Source organism: Gavia stellata, chromosome 13 (assembly GCF_030936135.1).
Source record: "Gavia stellata isolate bGavSte3 chromosome 13, bGavSte3.hap2, whole genome shotgun sequence".
Taxonomy (NCBI): Eukaryota; Metazoa; Chordata; class Aves; order Gaviiformes; family Gaviidae; genus Gavia; species Gavia stellata.
Genome location: NC_082606.1, coordinates 14,125,751 through 14,146,597, shown reverse-complemented (window position 1 = coordinate 14,146,597; position 20,847 = coordinate 14,125,751). Strand labels below are relative to the sequence as shown.

Here is a 20,847-nt window from a genome sequence, read left to right as displayed (position 1 = left end):
TTCTCACTTAAAAGAAGATAACCTCTTTTTCTTTCCTTCTCCCCCCCTCCCTGCCCCCGCAAGAGCTGTGTCTTTCAGCCAGCCAAAGTGGAAAGGTACTTCAAATAGATGCAGCCCAACCAAATTTTCACTGCTGTCCTTGTTGGTGGTCCGTCATATGGAATGGTTTTAATACTTGGAAGCAATACCTTAAGTGTCAGAAAACAAGAACATTTTATTTCTGCAAGAAAGCTTTCCAGTACTACTAGTATTCTGGAAAAGAAAAAAAATCCTTGTAGTAGATTAAAAGGTGAAAAGCCAAAAGAAATCAGAAAGAAAACTAGGAAACTTTTCCTTATAACAAGGTTCAACTTATATCTCAAAGTTGGGGGAAGGGCTATTACTTATACATTTATTTTAAAACTCATTCAAGAATGATAGGAGAGGGGCATATTTTTTTTTCAGCCTCAAATTTCTAATGGCAAATGAAGTCTTTGGCTATGCATCAAAATCTATTTGGTACTAAGTTAGATTTAAATTACATTGACTCAGTAGAATTTTAGAAATGCAGTATGCAATGCACTGATACAAGACATAGCTTGCTGAACAATGCAGGGGCGACAAGAAAATGCTCAATGTAAACATTCCTACATTTCTGTTCTTTGGGAGCCCTCAAAAGTATTTGCTTTGAATCACTGTTTTTCTTTTTCCCTGAAGATAAAGCAGTAAATGTGTCAAAACTATAACATACTATTCTGTCCAGATGTCATCTCAGTGAATAAAGGTGGCAGTACCTAATCAGGTCTTATAAGGTATTTTTTTTCTATAGTCATAGAGGGGGTAAAAAAGATATATTCACTGAATTTTGAAAACATCTAGCCAAAGAATTTCATCTGCATGTAATTCTTAAGTACACACATAGCAATTGAATATGCAAAGGGGTTAGTGCAATCCTGTGCAAAAATGAGAGCACAGTCCTGCCAGATTAAACCAGAACAAAATGTACTATCTTGCATGTACAACATGAATCCATATGTAATTTTGCTGGGCTAGAACAGAGTACAGTGTGTTCCCATTAGTATTTACTCATCTTCCATGTCAAACTGTAAGCTCGTCTTTTCAGATAGTAAATACTTTTGAATATTTAAGTAACAGCTAGTTCTATTTTACTGAGATTACTTACTAACAAAGGAATGAATGATCCTGATTAAACTGGCTCCCTGCTTGAAAAACATCACACACAACAGCCAAAGAAAACCCCTTTGAAACATTCCTGTGTTTGGAGGATGTAAGGAAACTAATCTTGGATCATGACAATGATGATGCTGCTATATAAAAATAATATCCATCTATCCCAACAAACTGGAAATTTTACTGGCCTGAATATGAGGAACAGTGCAAGGGGGGGAAGGGGACACTTGGGAAAATACGGAAGATCACTCTTCCTGCAAGGGTCTCGACATCTTGTTGTCTAGCCAAAAGGACAGAGGTTGTGACCCAACCTCTTCTCCCACCACCGTGCCACAGTCTTAGGAACCTCTCATCCCTTTTATCTATTCTGCTCTCTTCCATGAATACAGATGGAGGTATGATCTTCACAGTAGATCGGATAAGATTGATCTCTTGTTTTATTGGGATCAAGTGCACACTTGTAACTTAGGATGTACAGGAACACCATGACTCTGTAGGGATGCCCACAGGACAATTCTGGTGTTCAGGGAAAAGGAAGGGGTCTATTTCCCACAGGCCAGAACCCCTTCACAGTGGGGCAGGATAGAAAGTGAATTGCTAAAATTGAATTACTATGGGTAAGAAGATGCTACTGCATTTGGGTTTTTTTATTATGTGGCAAACTTCCTGTACTGATTCCATTTCCATGTTGGATACATTAGGTAATTAAAAATGGCCTTTCAGTGTACATACATACCTCTCTCTTTATTCACCTGAATAGCCTTATCACAACTACCACATATAAACCACTTTTTTTTGTTTGTTTGTTTATAAATAATGCTTAAGGACTGAATTTCCTTTTAAAAGAAACTACTACTCATACAGTTGCTTTTATTTTCAACATTCTGATGTTTTAGCACCATTTTCAGTTCCAAGAATTCAAACTTAGTTTCATACTGCTCACTAAGTGTCTGGGAAGAGCAGGCTTCAAAGCTGAATCACATTTGTGAAAGAACAGAAGCTGACCATATCCCAGGTCCAATTCAGATCCCAATGGAATTAATGGGAAACTTTCCATCAAATGGAACTGAGCTTGGAACTGGCTTCTGCACAGAGCTATGCTGGTGTTTGAGGGTTTTTTGGGGGGGATTCATTTTGCTTGTTTTGTAATCAGCTACACTATTCATAGTCCAAACAGTCTATTCAAAGACTCAGACTATCCCTCTGTTATATATGTTTTATCATCTTCTCTAAAATGTGCTCCATTTGATGGAAAATATTTTGATCAAAGTGTATAACTTCTGTAGTGTTTTTCAACTACTGTCATTAAATGCAGCCTGAGTTGCAGCTGCATTTTACTGTCCTGTAAGTTATGGCTTTCACAGGTGTTTGATCCAGGGGATATCTTATCTAAGTACCTTTTGTGTTGATAATCAAGACCATATTGGTTAGTAAAAGTATAAATTATTGTAAACATATTTAAACTAAATTCAAATAATTTACAGTATCTTAGCATGCTTTCTATTGTATCTTTTCTGTCTCCTTTTGTCTTCCTAAAAAGATACTCATCCTGAAGCTTTAATAAATTCATCTCAGTTCTCTTCTCTCTTTAGAGTAGTGATGAGCAAACTACTTTTCTCAAAGCAGCTCCTGCAAGGAGACCACCTTTCAAAATAAAGATGCCAATCACTTGACAGAACCATACCTTGTGACTGCAGGGCAAGTTTGGCTCTTCTCTCACTTTTACAGGGAGTGTTTCCTAACAAATTCCCTCCTCTTACATTAAGAAACATACTGTAAGTGTCTATGAATGTGATTCAGACAGTTTTGATGTGAAGTTCAACTGACTTCTGGAACACATTGTGTTATGAGTAAATTTCCACAGCATGCCACACATTTCCTAGGTTTACTTTAGATCTTTTGCCAAGATTAACAGCATTTCTTTTATGTTGCTTCCTTTATATTTATATCTATATTCCATGTTTAACATAATGTTTCTATGGGTCTGGAGAAAGCATTAAAGACCTTTAACTTTAAAATACATAATTTGTTGCTTTCTAAACACTCTGCTTCATCCATTCTTCCACTTTGCATTTGTTTCTTTATAATTCACTCAGCCTTCCCTTCTGAAAACTTCATGAACTCATAAAATGTGCTAACTTTTCACAAGCTGGGAAATGGAAGATCTACCTTATAGTGATTTATCACCAAAATAAAACAATTTAGGATAGGTCAAACAATTCACAGAAAGGACAACCACCTCTAATTCTACACATTTTACAGAACTAACTATAAGCATCTATTAACACATCATTAAAACATTGTTGCTTTCGTCTCTACTGCATCCTATTACTATTTTCCATAAGTGTTTTTGATCAATTATTTCTACAATTAAGTGCCTTAATTTTCATTTCATATAGAGTATCATTCAATTTGCTATAAATTTGATGTGTCTTCAAAAGATAACACACACTTTGTATCTTAATTTGTTTCACGGTAATCTATTCCTCAGAGTTACACAAATGTGACAATCTTTATCATTTTCACATATGGCATACTGACCTGGTCATCATAACGGTAAGTGAGGAATTGTTCCCCCGTGGTATCCTCAAGAAAACTCCCCTGCGGAGAAAGTGCAAACTCAGGCAAGAAGTATGCACCTTGGGATTGCTCAGCTCTTGTCTGTAAGAGATTCAGAAAGGTCACATTACGGCTACTACAAACACAAGTCAAAATTTTAAAAAACTCTATACATATAATTACAAAGACTAGACACAGACTTCTGGAAACAAAAAAAGAAGTGATGCGTTTTCAGGCATAGTATTTCTGGGTGGTTACTTTGCTACAGAGTTCTGTGACAAGGATATGCCAAATACTTACAGGGGTCCAAAACCAAACAAGATGCCTCAACAGCATCTATTAAACAAAAAGATACCATCTCTGGCTTATCAACCATCACCGCTGAAAGACACTGTGAAAACTACACTGGAAAAGCAACATTAAGCAACACTTTCTTTTTCCTTATACACTTCACTAGACAGCTACTGGCTACTGCAGATAATGAGCTTTCGGTTAAATAGAGTATATCTATTACAGGAAGATACAAAGACATAGAATCATAGAATAACTCAGCTTGGAAGGCATCTTGAGAGCTCATCTAGTCCAGCTTCCTCAAAGTAGGGTAACCTATGAAACCATGACACAGTGAATTACTTTCCTATCCTGCAGGAAGATACTACCACAAAGAAGAAATTGGAAGGGAGAGAGGAATGACTGAACACCAGGCAGTGGTCCATATTAGTTCTGTACGCTATTCGCAATTGGTGAAGAGCATTTGATAACAGAAAGGAAGAAGGGCCCATTTCAAGCTACAGAGAAGCTAATTCTGTCAGAATCAGAGTCTGTACCTCCAACTGGGCTGTCTGACACTTGGGCCCGTATTAGGTAAATGGCTTTTTCTTAACTGATCTATGCACGTTCAGTAATCATAACACACCTGAAATGTGCTAGACATGCTGAACACACACTAGTTGAATAACCTGTCATTGCACTGCAGGTCTAAAGCATCCCAGATACGTAGCAAATGTACTGCACAAACTCTTATGTCCTTATCCTTACTACATTGTAACTCCTACCCTAAGAAGCTAATTGGTTTGCATACTGGGGTTTAATTAAACTGTTTGTTATATTTTGCCATATACATAGTAATTTTACATGAAAACTAGCAGTTGCCATCAACCAGTTTCCAGACTGTTGGCTGGAACTGTACCAAATATAGGTGTGTAATCTCAGTGCCAGATAACCAGACATTTCAAAAGTAAGCCACATAATTTAACCAGTTTGTGGTGGAAAAAGAAGGCAAGACCTTCTGCAGTTTCTCTCTTGCAGTAAGTTCACTTTTTGAAGCTCACAACTTATCTCATAAAAAGCAGATGACATGTCATTCACAATATGGGTCTGGAGAAGCTTACATTGCTTTTGCTTATTCTGTTCTGCAAAGAAGAAGCTGTCAGCTTCTCAGACTGTAAGCCCCATCATTCGTGACAGCATTAGATTAACATACTTGTTTTAAATCAAGCAACCTTCATATAAACTAGAAATAGCTTGCAAAGGACATGTCTAGACTAGGGTAAAAGGTCATATTTTAGCATGCAAGGCTGAAACAGATTTTTTTAAGAGGACTTTTTCATCAGGCCTGCATAAGAGTTATTCATGTCCACATCATGTTATCACAACATTTCTATAAAGCCTATTATAGCAGTGGTCTCACTTGTACACTTTAGCCAACTGACTGTATTTATGCAGAACTAAACCATAAAATATGGAGAGTAAATCTACATTTGATAACAAGAGTTTCCCCATAAAGCAACCAAGACAGATCCACAGTTATGCTTCATGCTGAATCCAAGCTGGCTGCAGCTGATGCAAACCTTGACACGTTAGGTATAACCCAGACATGAAACTGGCTGACATAATCCGTCATTTTTCCCCACTGGTTTCAATGGGCTATTGATAGATCCTATGTGAGGGAATATGGCAATGATGTAATCCTATGATTTCAGCACAGGACTAATGGATAAGAGATACGCGTTCTAAATCTCAAGTGGCCTCGGTTGAAGAACTTAACATTTCTACCTCAGTTTCCCCAGGTGTAAAACACAATTACAACACCAACTGACCTATATTAGTGATGTCTTGTAAAGTTTAGTTTATACTTGTAAAATACTTTGGAAAAGAATAATGTTAAGCGCTAGCAATTTATAACAATATTTTTGAAAGAGCTGCCTAATTTACGAACAGAAGAGAACTCAAATTACCCCACCACACTTCTTATGTAAACGTATATTTCACACTATTGCCTAATTTCCCACAAACAAATTTGTCAGTAGGATATGTAGCAATTAACTTGCTTGTGTTTCTCATCTTTATAAGCTAAACATTTAAAATAGAAAATCTCTGGACATTCATCAGTGTTATGTTTTGAATATAAAAGATGCCAACATTTGAAGCTGAAATAACAATTTAATAAATAAGATGTGAAATACTAACGCCTTCTCTCACACACATTCAATTTTCATATTAAAAGCTAATGAGCAGCTAGCCACTGGAAAAGCAGAAGAATTCTTGCTAGATTAAGGCAAGCAAAATGCGGCTTCCAAGTATGGAAAAATTCAATGTAAAAGATAAAAGTTTTATAAGGTTACACAGGAGGTTACAATGGAAACTGATCTGCTAACTACAGCAATAGGTACTGCTACCTACCTAGTATAACTAAAGTAAGGAAGAATGCAGCAGAGCATTTAATTAAAAATAAAAATCTATTAAGAACACACTATAAGTTGTCATGACAAACCGATGTTGAAGCCAAGTAATTACAGCTGATTAACAACCCAAATCAAGAAGTCCATTTAAAAAAAAAAAAAAAATCAAAGCTTCAAATGCTCAAAGAACGCTTCTGTATCAACTCATCAAAGTAGCAGGAAAACATTTTCTCCTTCTCAATATAGGTTACTTCAAATAAGCTGCATGCGTCCAATGCACTTTCATTCATACATTGTACTGAACACAAAACATACTGTTTCCACTTAGTCCATTTATTCCCCACTGAGGAATCTACCAATGTTCCGTGTGAGGCTTTTATATTTCTATGGGCATTTTTGCTTAAACGTAATTCATATTTCAACAGTTTGTGGGTTTATAGTATATTTGGGATCATCTCTGAACGACTTAGCTAATCCAATATAAATTTATGTTTTAAAGTAAAGACTGCAAGTGCAGATTTCAGAAAACAATTACATTTCATGCCAGTATTTTTTAAGTCTGTTTAACAGCCAGTTTAATGTTAATAGCTTTAAGTTAAACGTGTCAAATTACACGTACACTTAAGATTTAGAACAGGCATTTTAAAACAGCTTTTATGATCTTCTTAAGCATATGAAGACAGTAGATAATGTAGCCAAACCAGATATAACAATAATAACTGCATAAAATTCATTGAAATAAATACATCAGGTAGCTAGGAAGGGTGTACTACCGTACTGACAAAGAAGAAAATTTAAAAGTTGGAAACAGATTGGTGTTTGAAAATCTTTCAAGGTATCGGTTAAACAGAATGTGTAACTTATTAGTCAGAAACTGAAAAAATAAGGTCTTCCATGCTACATCATTCTACCTATGTGATCAAGGAGAACTATCCTGATAAATAGATAATGTGTGTAGGTTCTGGGAAGTGTAAAATGGCACTGTTCTTATTCAAAGGCTTATGCTCTGAGCACAGCTTTGATCTCAGGTTGCGATTGCTTCCTCACTCATCACTCCCCACCTGAGTGCTTAAAGACTAAATTACTCTTCCCCTTTCAATTGCAGAAGACAAAATGAATAGCTTATATCCAAGCCTCTGGTTTTTAGATCTCCCTCCACCAAGAGTTGCATGTTATAATTTTTACTGCTGCCCAGTGTCATTGCTCTGTATACTACTCATTCTGACTAGAAGCATCTGCGCAAGTTGAAGTTGCTGGATTTGGGGATTTTATATTTTATTTTATTACTGAAAGTAAGAGGGATGATCACTGACTGCTTCCCAGCCAATGCTGACATAGCAAATAGCATGGCCAAGTAGGGCTGAATCTGCAGATAAAAATGGTGTGCAGGACCGAATGCCCACGCAAAGCATATTTGAAGGAGAGAAGCTTATTTTAAAATAGCTCTAGTCAAGCCTATGGACTGAGTATTTCTTAGTGACTGTAGCACAGTAGGCATGCTGCTGGAGCACATCTTCTGGTTCAGTTTGACCCAAAAGGAATCCCATTAGCACACTCTGAAACCACGACACAATGCAAACTACTTTAACTGCTCTTTTTTTCCTTGTTACCCAGGATTCATATTAACTATTGCCATCCAACTCACTTGTAAGTATCAAATCAGAGCAATTGCTAAAACGTAGTTTCCCTATGACTAAAAATTACAACTATTAATCATTGGTCATTCCTTCCAAGGTACAGACTAACAATTTCATCCAAGGATTTAAACTGTTATTGTAATTTCAGATAAATTAAAAAATGTAGTTTAGTCTACAATTCTCTGGGATCATTTGATACAAAGTTCAACTGAACCTCATAATAACATGCCACTATTCTATTTAATCATAGCCACCAGGAGACTGGAAAGTAATTGTTCCATATTTATATATAAACAGCAGCAGCTTTAGAAAGAGAGCTTTCTGCTAAGTCTGAGTTGTGAAGGTCAAGAAGATGAGAAAACAGAGATGGAATGTCTCAAAGAAATTACTTGAACATAATTAGAAATAAAACACTAATCTTTCAGGTACAGAGGAATTTTTCATTTTAGGGTTTCTTGGCACCAAGGACCACATTAAGAGAAAAATAAGGACTACGCTTTTATATATGCTTCTTAATGCAAATCAGCATTACCTAGACTTAAACCAGTCATTCCCTAACTAAGCCTGCGTGCTTGCTAAAATTGGAAGCATAATGAGAACAAACTGTTTTGTGTAACGGTGATGAAAACTTCAAAATTATCTATTTTAAATGCCAAAGATGACAAAATACACACTCTTCCTGAAACTGCCTCAATATCTTGTTTTTAAAAAGAGAAACAGACAAAAGATAAAAGTCCAGTCACCTAAAGTTTTAGTTATGCACAACTGCACTATCCTACGGAATGAAAATTCTGTAAAAAAAGACCAGCACAATGAAGGCAGTTTGCTTCCCATAGTTTTGTGGTTCTTTTATTAGTTCTTGTTGGAAGGGGAAGATTGGGCAGGGTCTTGAAAGTATTAGTTTCCAAAATCGCCATTTTAGGAAAAAAGATGGGAAAAGCAGATAAAATGAGAAAAAGTATCGGCATTCTTAATGACTTGTAAATACATGTTTGTCAGATTAATATGCATGGCAAGTCCAATCATGTACCAAAATGTGTTCCTTCTGATTTAATTCAAGTTAAATATCTGTCTACTAAGCTGCTGTAGCATATGATTTACGCCCCAGGGAAGTAATATACCAGCTAAGTAGCAGTTCAGTTTAATGGATTTTCAAGGACTCCAGTACAAAAATTTTAGATATAGCATAGCACTCCAGCTTCATCACAACATGAAGAAGTGTGTTAGCAGATAAACAAAATCACATTAACAGTTCAGAACTTCAGATATCTCCAGAACAGCAATCCTGATGAATAAATATCAGTAAAACTCAGATTAGCTTTTGTCAGGCCAAGATTTACAAAAAACAACTTCCTAATGCTAGACGCTCTGAAACATTTAAAGACCCTGCAAGTGAACTGAGTTTCCACAGAAGCTGCCAGCAGCTCAGCATTTCTGGAGACCAGGCCAATTATTTAATTATTTATATTAAATTAAGAAGCCAGCATTTCAAACCAGAATTAAATTATAAATGTCATTTCTTCGAAAAAAAAGAAAAAGTACTCAGCTGAACTGATGAAAGCCAAGCACTTCTTCATAAAAGAACCTTGAAACACTGAACATGATTGTCAGATTTCATCAGGGAAGTCACAAGTGAGATGACAAGACAACCCGAGAGACTGAACCAAAAGTTCTTCCAGGGACAGAAATCAAGTATGTAACTCAAGGATTGTTTTTCCGTGGTGCATGCTCTGTATTAAAGGCAGACATCAGACCTGATTTAAGCTCAAATCTAATGATTTTTCCTCTCATCTCTCATTCTCAACCTGTTTAGAACATGTAGAAATAAAACAAGCTTGGGAAAATGTGCCTGTAAGTTGCAGATACATACAAAGATAAGTGAAAGACAATTCATAAGTACTTTACATAAGCCATCTATTTATGACACAGTAAAATGCTGTCAGCAAGCAACTTAGAAACTGAAAGTTCAGCTACTGCTTGAATAGGGTCTACTACTGAAAAGTGAATTTAAGCTATTAACTACAAGCATATTCACAACTGCAGGAAAGCAACTGCCTACACCTCTGCTGCTCAAACTGAGCCTATCCGGCACCCATTCAAGCACTAGGAGTCATTCCACTGACTTGAATGTGCTTAAGATCATGTCATCAAAACAATAGTTCTCAGTCTAAACCTTTTTTCGTGTAGTAGGTTTGTACAACTGAAAGCCAACTCTGATCTCAATGGAGATCATTTTGGTTTTAAATTAAGATACTATCTTTCAGTCTTTTCAAAAGGACGTTTCTACCAAAATTTTTCTTGATTAAATGTAAATACGTTTTCTTTGGCATAGCTTGGGCTGCAGACTGAGATGAACGTATTTTGAAAATCTTTTTCTGTACCTTCTAGAATTTATACTAGTGATTAAGCTTTTGGATATTTATCAACAACTACTTACGTTTTCTCTTGCTATGGTCTGGCTAAAAGATTAAACTTTTCACTGAAAGACTGCAGTAGTATTTAGCCAAAATCTCATTTAGTTTCAAAAGCCAGGTTAAATATCAACTCTGTTTCGTATTTCCAAAAGAAATATGAATCCTGGAGTTTTCCTTCTTCCAGTGAAGCTGCTTCTAAACTCTGTGTTAGGCAGACTCTGCCTTCTTTCCAAAGGATTGATTTGATGTGCCTAATATTTGCTTTTAAATGAGCTGCACTAGCAGACTGAAGTTGCTCCCAGTGATATCAATGGCAAAGTTCCCACCGACATCCTTACAGAACCAGGGCCCAAATACATCTGCAGCAGAACAACATCCCTTGCAATATAACACTTTCTTTAGGACTGTGAATAACACTAGATACTCAATGGTCTCTAGGTTTGCATAAATAAGAGCCAAGGTGAAAAACACAGCACTCAGATGAGATGACCCTACAACAGTTCATTTCCAATTACTGTCAGAAAGTTAGTGACTGTGGATCTGATTCTGCTTTCAAAATATGCAATGCCCAATTATTTCCCTGGCTTTAGTTTAGCTTTGGGGGAAAGGGCACAACAATATTTAGAGCCAACATAAAAGCAATTTTATAGCATATGGATAAAACATATACTATAAAATCTGGGTATTACTATTACCACGGAGAGCAGAGTTTCACATACAAAGTGTACAAGCCTATGCTTAAGAGCAAGAAAAAAAGGCTTGCAAAGATATGAATTTACCAGTAGGAAGAGAAGAAACTAGATAACAAAAAAAGCAAACAGTAATTCTAATCCCTGTCCTCTGATTTCCTGCCGCAGTGGTGATTCTACTTATATTCCCAGCATAGTGGGATATCTACTTCCTGTCTCCTTACAGATGCTGAGAAGCTGCATTAAGTATGCCAGTGGCATTGGTGCTGAAAGGCTCAGAGAAGCTGGCAGTATGGTGAGGAGGGACTGTACCTGCTGTACGGAGGGAAAGGAATTCATTCTTGAACTCATATCTCCTGTATGCACAGCCTGAGTGCTCCATCACATTTTTCTGTTTCTTTACTTAAAGGTCTTGTTCAACAATTTATCTTGAATAAAGCACTGCCCTGCAATAACATGAAATTCTAACAACGGCTTTGAACAATGAAGGAAGATACTACCCATCCATTCTCTGAGGCTTGGTGCTTTGAGGGCAGAGGGGATGGTTGGGGGATGTTTTTACTTTTTTTTTTTTTTTAGATTGAAATTTTACTAAAATCTTCTTGATTAACACTCCTCTGTGCCTAAAACGGTGAAAGGGAAGGAATATCTTGATAAAAAATCTGGAAATAAGACAGAAAATACTATTCCATTTCAACCTCTTTTTAAAGTCTTGCAAGCAAGACAGACACAGGTGACTGAAGTCTTTAAAAAGATTTTTTTTATCCCTTCTTTCACCATATTCCAAACAAAACCTCTTTTTATTCTTTATTTAGTAACCTAATAATTGGTAAAGTTCTTGTCATAAATTAAGTCCTTTCAGCATTATTGGAGCGTGTTCTCACGGAACTCTTATTCATTGAAGATTTCTAAGGCTCCTTATGATTGCCATCAAAAAAATATGCTACAAAAGTAGTCAGCATCCTTAGCAAAGAAATCAGGATAATCTGTAAAATTATTTTAAAGTTTTGTTAAAGTGTCCTTTCTCATGAACACCATGTGATGAAAGAAATTTTTTTTGCTAAACTGACAAGCTGCTAACAACTGGACTCATTTGCAGGAAACAGACAGCCCAATAGGCTTGCAAGGGCAACAACACCCTTTTCTAATAAATTACTTCCTTCTCATCCCCTTTCCCAGTATCCAGACTGGATAATTGCTCTAATAATGCTAAAGAAAGGGTACAAGAAAGGTGAGAATGCTCCCACGTAACCAAGAGTTGCATCTAAATGGGAAGCCTCCTAAAAGCTAACATAAAGCAAGAATTTTGGGCAGGTGAAACTTCATGGCACCGTTTTGTAAGCAATTCTGCATGGTGCATGCCAAATGCCCGTTTTTCTACATTTGCCCACAGTGACATGCCCACACTGATGTGACTGCAAGATTCAGGATTTAAGGAACAATATGCTCAGTTAGAGACCAACCTTTCTACATGCAGGTTTAAACACATCAAGGAAGACAATACTGGTGAGTAGCAATTCACATATAAATATATGTGAGCAAAATGGGACCTCGCACATTGTTAGCTACTGCAAAACTATTTGTTAGCCACTATTAGATAAATAGGCTACAGATGAGAGAAAGTAGAATGCAAGAATTTACACAATACTTAGTTCTTATACAGTATATTATACTGAGTTAGAAAATACACTTAGTTCATATATACCATACTATTATAGTACTATTCATCAAGAGATCTTTTATGACTCAAAGTTGTCATTATCCTCATTTTACAATGGCTGCTCTCAGGAGAGTCTGGCTGAAAATGACATGGGACTCCTGACTCAGATTTTCCCCGATTCTTTTTACTTTAAATTATAACCTTAATGTTATTAATGTTATGTTATGTTAGTGTGATTATTTGTATTTAATTTCCTTTTGAGTTTTTTCTTTAATAGTGATATAATTTGAACTGACATAGTAACATGCTTTTCATATACTTCAGTTGAAATTGTGCCTAAGGGCAGTGAAATTCTCATCCATAGGCTGCGTAAGGAAAAAAACCTCTGGCACTCAGAAGCCAAACACCTGCTAGAACTAGTGGCGGATCCAGATTTTTAAGAGAATTCCTGTTGCATAATGAAAACACAAAGAAGGAAAATGTGTGGGGCAATGGAATGGTATTAAAACCATGGCACTTGGGGAAAAAAAAAGAATCCTAAATAGGATTTAGAGCTAAATACTGAAGATCTGGACACTAAAGATTTTCACGAGAGCAATTACAAACAGAGACTTTTGTAATGTGGGGAAGGCTGAACAGTGACTCTCTATCATATATTGCAGGGCATTGCCATGCCTTTCATTGCTAATGACAGGGAGTTTTCTCCCTGCCCTCAATCTCAGTACATCTGCTTCTGATTCAGGTGGCAGGGGAAAATTGGCAAGTATTCAGCCCAAAAAAAGCCTGCCCTAGCACTAGTAATTTTTCTTCATTGCATACTGTTTATGCAATGTTGTCATCAGTGACAGCATGGTGTTTATCATGAACCGAACAGGTAGATGAAATGTATGGAATTGCTTTGCTACTGTAAATGACCAAAGTCTCATAACACAAATAGACCTGGAAACAGGCAAACTTTCAGCCACCAACAACTAGAATTTCTCAATAAGAAAATACATCTTTGGTGCAACTATTTTGAAGATCAAATAGCCCAAAGCTCAAGCAGAACCAAAAGAGCATGCAACTAAGCAACTTTGACAGATTAGGAAGATAGAAAGTTTCTGACAATCAACATCTACCATTACAAAGCTTCTCAATGAATGAGACCCTCAAAGAGTCTTGCAAATATCACATAAACAGGTATAATCCAGTAATATGAAGAATAATGTGGCAAGATTCCTCTTCAGAGACAAGTCAAATCAGTTTACTGTAGGATACATAAATACCCCTCTAAAAAAGAATATACTTATGTCGTACACACAAAAGTCTTTCAGCTATACTAGAATAACTAAGGCACCAGAACTTCTCTTGTGCATTCCAAAGGCCTTAACATGACCTGCACAACACAGGACACAGAGCTGGGTGAGGAAATTTCTGCAGCAAGATCATCACTTCTTCTTAAAATAGGGAACATTTTCTAAAAGGTTCAGTCAGTTTAGAGTGTATCAAGGAAAAGGGAATATACCTAATATATACATTATTTCCACATTTAATTACTTTCATTGCTAAAATTCTGTACATTTTTGCTCTGAACTTGCCTAGCTTCTGATCTAAGCCTTTGGATGGGCCTGTAGGGGTTTTTTTTGTGTGCTATATTACACTGTCCTTTATTATCAGAAATAATTTTCTCCCTTTTCCTCAAACAAGATGGGAAAGGTGGTGTGTGCTGGCCTAGCAGCACCCACAAATGGCCAAAATACTTACAAACACACTCCTAGTACTGCTGTCCCATGGAATAGGAGAGCTTGGGCTAACACTGTTCTTCACCTTTTTCAGCAGAGCACTGAGAGCGCCTGCTACCATTTTGTCAACTTATCTTCAAAGAGGTGCAGGGGGTGGTGAGAGTGTCCCAAAATTCTGCTTACAAAGGCAGACACCCTGAATAAGAGTGTAAATAATCAAAATGGTTCTCCTCCCTGTTACCTCTAGCTGATGAATCCTTTCTCACCTGAAAGAAATTAGACTGTAGAGAATGCCACAGCCAGATGTTCACTCTCAGGCTAACTTACCTTTCACAACAGCTCAGCACATGAATGTGTCTAACACATGGTGAGGAAAACGTGATTTTTCCACTGTTAGTTTTCCACCACTTCTGATAATTTTAGTGATATTAACCCAGTTCTTCATTTACTCTTCTTTCTCCATTGCAGTAAATCCTTTTGCAGGGTTTATGGACTGAGCAGCCTGGCACATTGACTCAGTCAGGCACATTTTCACAATAAGGAAGCAGTTAACTGGTCATGGCTTTGCTGTAGGAATGTTGGTTTAAGGCTATTAATAAGGCACGAGGTGAATGCCTTTCAGCCAAGTGCCCTCCACGTGTGCACACCTGTTTCAGCATGATTTTAAAGAGAAATTCCCGAAAGAAACTGTTCACAGCACACAGTCTCTAGGTCGCAAATGCATTTTTGCAAATACTCCAGAGTTTATAAGCTTTTTGTGCTTTGCTGATGTCAGGAATACTGATACACCAACCACCAGGTAAAAACATGCTACTTCCTAGTAAGCCATTTTTACCTAAGAAATTATCTTTGTCTTATTAGCATGTGTTATTGTCTTCTACCACTTTGAGATTATTGCCACTGACTTCCAGTATCTTGATCATTCCCACCTGATCTTCGGCTGCTGCAATGTTTTCCCTGACCAAGGCCCACTGTTCAAACACCATAACTCACTTATCCAAGCATGCATCCATACTGTTACGTATTTAATTTACCCTCGTTTAAATCTCAGCTTAACTATTCCCTCAGTCCAGTGGTGCCAGTCTTGACATCTTTGATCCATCCATTTTCTCATTTCCTCTTAACTTTTTGAGGGGAGAGAGGGTGGTTGTTCTCCAAGTGTACTTTGCCTTTGTCTCTTGCCAGTGAAAGCATCTCAAGCAGGGCAAGGTTTTAACTGTGTGTTGTATTGAGCCAGACACACTGTCCAGCATTAACAAAACAAAGGCTGACTAGAAAAAGGTCACTAAGTGAACAAAAAGCAAATAATGTAACAAAAGAAGCAGAACCACCCCCAAAAAAAGCAAAGTATCCAAATCAGAAAAGACCAAATATGAAAGAGGACCTACCATTAATTTGAAGATTGTCCCCTTCCGGGTCACAATTCATCTGCTAGCATTAACCGACAGTATAACATGTGTACACTTACTAATAAGCCACTACTTAGATAACTATGCTTTAGTGGTAAAAAAACAGAGCAATTAAAAGCTCACATGACAGGCACTGCCGGCATCTGTTCACTGACAACTGTTAAGACTAGTGGTCATTAGTTTAATGACTCTCATTTTAGTTCTTCTACATGATGTGTACAGTAATGCTGGAGGACTGATATGGTGAAGGGGAAAGGGCTCTTACTGAAGTGAGAAAAGATAAACACAGGATCTGCTGCTGGAAAGAATGAAATAAATCCTCTGAATGAACCGGAATTGCTGAAATGTTAAAAGACACAGCTGAGCAAGTCAGACATAAAATAAAAATAGAAACTGCTAATTCAGAACAGGATGCCTGCTCTAATCAGGAGAGTTTCAACGCTACAACTTTATCACCAATCTTCCATGACCAGTGAAGAAATTTCATTAAGCAGTTTTAAAATGATCCAGGTGATTACAGAAAGACGTTCAATGAACATGACAACAGAAAAAGGATGAAAAATGGACAACACTGAAGAACATCTGTAATTCAAAGGCAAGACGTTGTCTAGTGTTTTGGAATTAAAAAAGTATGATGCCCTCTTAAATGCTCTGCATTTTCTTTTTAAATATTTTAAGCACCAAGTGTCTTCACTGTGACTGACCTCACTAACATACCACTTTTAACCCTGTAATGGTCTATATTTCAAATGCAGCCAGTAGCAAGTATAAGTGATTAAAACAGGTATCACAGAAGGAACATTGAAAGATAGGCCATGTGATTGTATTCCTAGTCACTCATCTTGTATTCTCATTCAAACAGCTGAAGTTGAGTGAATTGGTTCACATATGTGCATTACTCTGGGAACTTGGCTACCATATCCACAATATGTGATTTGCCAATACATACCACCTGCATACTGAGGGAACGGAAGACCTTCCTGTGGAGGAATATCTTCCCATCCTGTGTGGGTGTACAGAAGCAGATGTGTACGTACAATGGATAGCTCCCAGGACAGATGAATTGAGACATGTCATAAGTCATACATTGTTTTCCAATAATAATTATCTTTCTATGGGAAATTTAACAGTATAATTTTACTCCTTCAGAATACCGCATTGGAGTTTATGATGGCATAGCAGATGGCTAGTAAGATAAATTGTCTTGTTTCGTTCTCTTTTCTAGCAGTTGGAAGAATCTAACTGTAGGGGGTAACTTTTCAGCATGTACCTAGTCACTGGCATTTCACTGAATTTACCAGCAACTAAAAATTAGACACACAACTGAACACTAAGTAAAGGCTGAAAGGCTGTAATTAAGCTACTGAAAAGCCCTCCTACCTTGACCAATACAGGAAAGGTTGTGGAGGGACTGACTCTTATTGTTGCTGCTGGTACAATCAAATCTCTTAACACATTTGTCTTGCCTGCAAAATCAGCTATTAGCTCTAAGTGACATAGACATCTTTTAGAAGGCGAGTCATTTGGCCTCTTCTGCTTCAGCGAAGTGAAAAACACCACTATTTTTCCCAGAAGCAGGACAGCTACTAAGGAACAGCTTTTCAAAAGCACCTTTTATATACTGAATTCTAAACAAGTACACATAATCTCGGTTTGTCCACTTGACCTTGTCTTTTGAAAAGCTGTCAAGCCTCTTGTAAGACAAGGGATATTCCGCTCACTACTTTTAAAAACAAGGGCAAGGGGAAATGTGGAGTTCCCAATACACGCCTGATTTCTAACCAACAGTACAAAATCACCCATTCTTGCATATCTAGCAGCTTCTCTGTTACTGCTACCATTTACATGTAAGGTTAAACAGAATTCTTGACAGCATAGTTGAATTTTGAAGATCTACAGAAGGGCACTATTCCTACAGAGTGTTTTTCAACTATTCCTAAGCACTTTTGGATGGATCTGCGGCAATAACATCCCCTGAATTTTCTTATCCACAGTCAGCTCTTAGTTTGCCAGTACAAGCTAATGTGAGCTAGGAGGCCAACCCTAACAGTTCAGTATCTAAAGCTTTAGCATGGTTCCAGATCCTCATATGTTTGTCTTTAGCATTCTAAGACTTTTCAAAATACAGACAGAATCCAAGAACAATGGACTGTGCAAAGGCAGGGAAATAAATTCATCCGCCCTTTTATTTAATTGCAGAGAATTCCTTTTACCCTATATGCGTACGACTTCTCAGACTAAAGACAACCATGACACTAGAAACTACTGAAGCTAGAATCTACATAATCTACTAAATTTGCAAACAGCGGTGTGAAATACTGTGCTCTTACCGATTCAGTTGATCTATTCTTATCCTGCATAATTACACATCTCTTCACATTCTCCACTGCTTTACAAATTGTAAACAATAAGATAGTCTCACCCTCACAGTTAAGCCATGCTGAAGTTAACTGTGGCAGTAATCCTATTTTTGTTTGCACTTTTTACAGGCCTGGCTTCCTCTGCACTCTATACAGAGTAAAATGTTATTATATGAAGCCTAAACAGCATCCATTTTAAATAACAAGACCCGAACATAAAACTTAACCTGTGTATTTCTCTGCAAGTTTGGCCGTACTTGGAATTATCAGTCCAGAACATCTCTATTTCAGAGCCCAGTCCTTTTTGCCAAGAGAGATGTTCTTTTATCCTGATTATAGTGAAAAAAGCCAAGTTGCTGGCCTGACTCAGGCTGTAATTATTCTGTGCCTTTATACAAGCTTTTTATAGTTCCTGGTAGAAAGGCTGAAGGGAATCCTACACATCCACACAAGGTCTGAAATTTGTTGCCCTCTTGCAGAAAACCATCAAAAAATGACTGAATGAGATTTGTCCCTTCCCTATGTGCTTTTCGTTTCCTAGATTTAAGATGATGCATGCAGCGATTTCCCTCATTTTGTGTTACTCCAGCTTTAAAAACAGAGGAAGGCTGACTGCAAATTGTTCTATAAAAAATATAACCAATTTCTCAAAAAAGCCTGATTACCTACTTAAATAAAATCCTCAAAGCAGCAAAGGAAGTATGGGACAATAATAAAATCTCCAAGTCAAAATGCCTATGCCAAGAATATTTAATATGGTCTCTGAATCTCAAAATAAGCCAAAACTATTCATTCCTGCCATTTATAAACACAGAATCATTCCAAATTGCCTAAAAGCTGTAAGAATCCAAACCAATCACCAGAATTTCACAGGTTAAATCAAATGCCTCATGCAGACTGAGAAAATGCAGGGCTGTGCTGCCCTCCTGGTTTTGCTCCTTCAACATCAAGCAAAAACCTGATACCTATTCTAAATCATTGTGCTCCGTACTACTGCTTCCTGGAAGGCTGGGGACTGAAGACATGTAGGAAAGGAAGACCCTTTCTCTCAGTTCTTCACTAAGTATAAAAATTACATTAAAAAATTCCAGTAATATAACAGGAAACCTTGCACTTAAATCCTCAAGTCTACTGTGAGCGGACAAATAGAAAAACAGGGCACCCCACTTAAATAAATACTCCACTTACTACTACTCATATTTTTCTCCTCTCATGTATATGAAAAACAGCCAGTTTGTACTATTTCAGAATAATATTCAAGGAACAAAGAAAGTTATGTACAGCACATTTTAAACAAAGTCAAAATACAGAATCCAAATTCAACTTCAGTTGAGAAATGTTTTAAAGAAATTTAAGTTAATAGAATAAACCCTTCTCTGTAAATCTCTTCTTATAATTTCCTTTAGTTAAAGATAACAACATATTGGATTTAAGACCATACATAACATATCAAACGCTTTTTTTTTTTTACAGAGGATCTATTCATAGCAGCTTGTATTTGAAACATATGCAGCAAATTATACTCTTAAACACTTAATCCTAATAAAGTTTAAATTTCACCCCTAACAATAAAGCTTGCACAAATCTTGCAATACTTGAAATAGGATTCTAGAAAGAACCAATAAAAGTCATAGGTAGCTATCATGACAATTAATAATTGAACATTTGAGATATAAATTCAGCTGTTTACATTTAAATGTTCTGATGAAATATTAAGAACAATTATGAATATTTTTTTCAATTGGTAAATAAAAAAAGTAAACCTTAACAAGATACAGGAAAATAACACATAGGTGAGAGTCCTGTGAGTCAGTTTACATGTCTCTGAAAAGTGGGAGCTCTTATGTGCCCTCCGTAGCAGCCATGAATGAACTGATCCCACTGAGAAGCCTTCGAAATTCCAGCGCCTTGCGGAAGAGCTGAGTACCGCAGCAACCCTCATGCAAATCCACGGAGAGAAAAAATACTACTGCAGCAGAGATCCTCTGGTACTAACAGCCCATACAAACAGCACAGGCTGCTAGGCCAACCCTCCGAAAAGAGAAATGGATGTCGGTGGGCTACACCAGCATTTTAAAAGCTGAACAGAACTTAACAATTTTCGATGAACAGAGCTTAACGAGTATTGACGCAAATGCCTCCACAAAGAGTAATAACAGTTTCTGAAAGCAAGATCCATTAGAATCAAGTATCCTCACAAATCTAAATTTTATTTCTATGCAAGTCCTCCATATATTATGTCTGACCTATCTAATGTTAATTATGCAGCTCTGAACAGGATTTTCTTCTAAGCTACTTTATTAAAAGAGCCAATTCCAACACAAAAGATAGATCAGGTAAACAGGCCCCCATTTTATGAGACCAATCATCCCACTGCAAGCCCCAGTTCAAGCAGGTATTCAGCCTAGCAAGCTGCATCACCCTTGTTGTGGTTTAACCCCAGCCGGCAACTAAGCACCACACAGCCGCTTGCTCGCTCACTCCCCCCCTGCCCCAGTGGCATGGGGGAGAGAACTGCAAAAGTAAAAGTGAGAAAGCTCATGGGTT

The 20,847-nt window shown here is 37.1% G+C and overlaps 1 protein-coding gene across 1 annotated transcript in view; it reads right to left on the bottom strand.

The window, feature by feature from the left end:
* ADAMTSL3 (ADAMTS like 3) overlaps positions 1–20,847 on the bottom strand; it is a 192,842-nt gene that overhangs the window by 150,230 nt on the left and 21,765 nt on the right. The window contains exon 3 of the mRNA XM_059823708.1: positions 3,712–3,831. Coding sequence (XP_059679691.1) covers positions 3,712–3,831 — 120 coding nt within the window. The remainder of the gene's footprint in view (positions 1–3,711; positions 3,832–20,847) is intronic.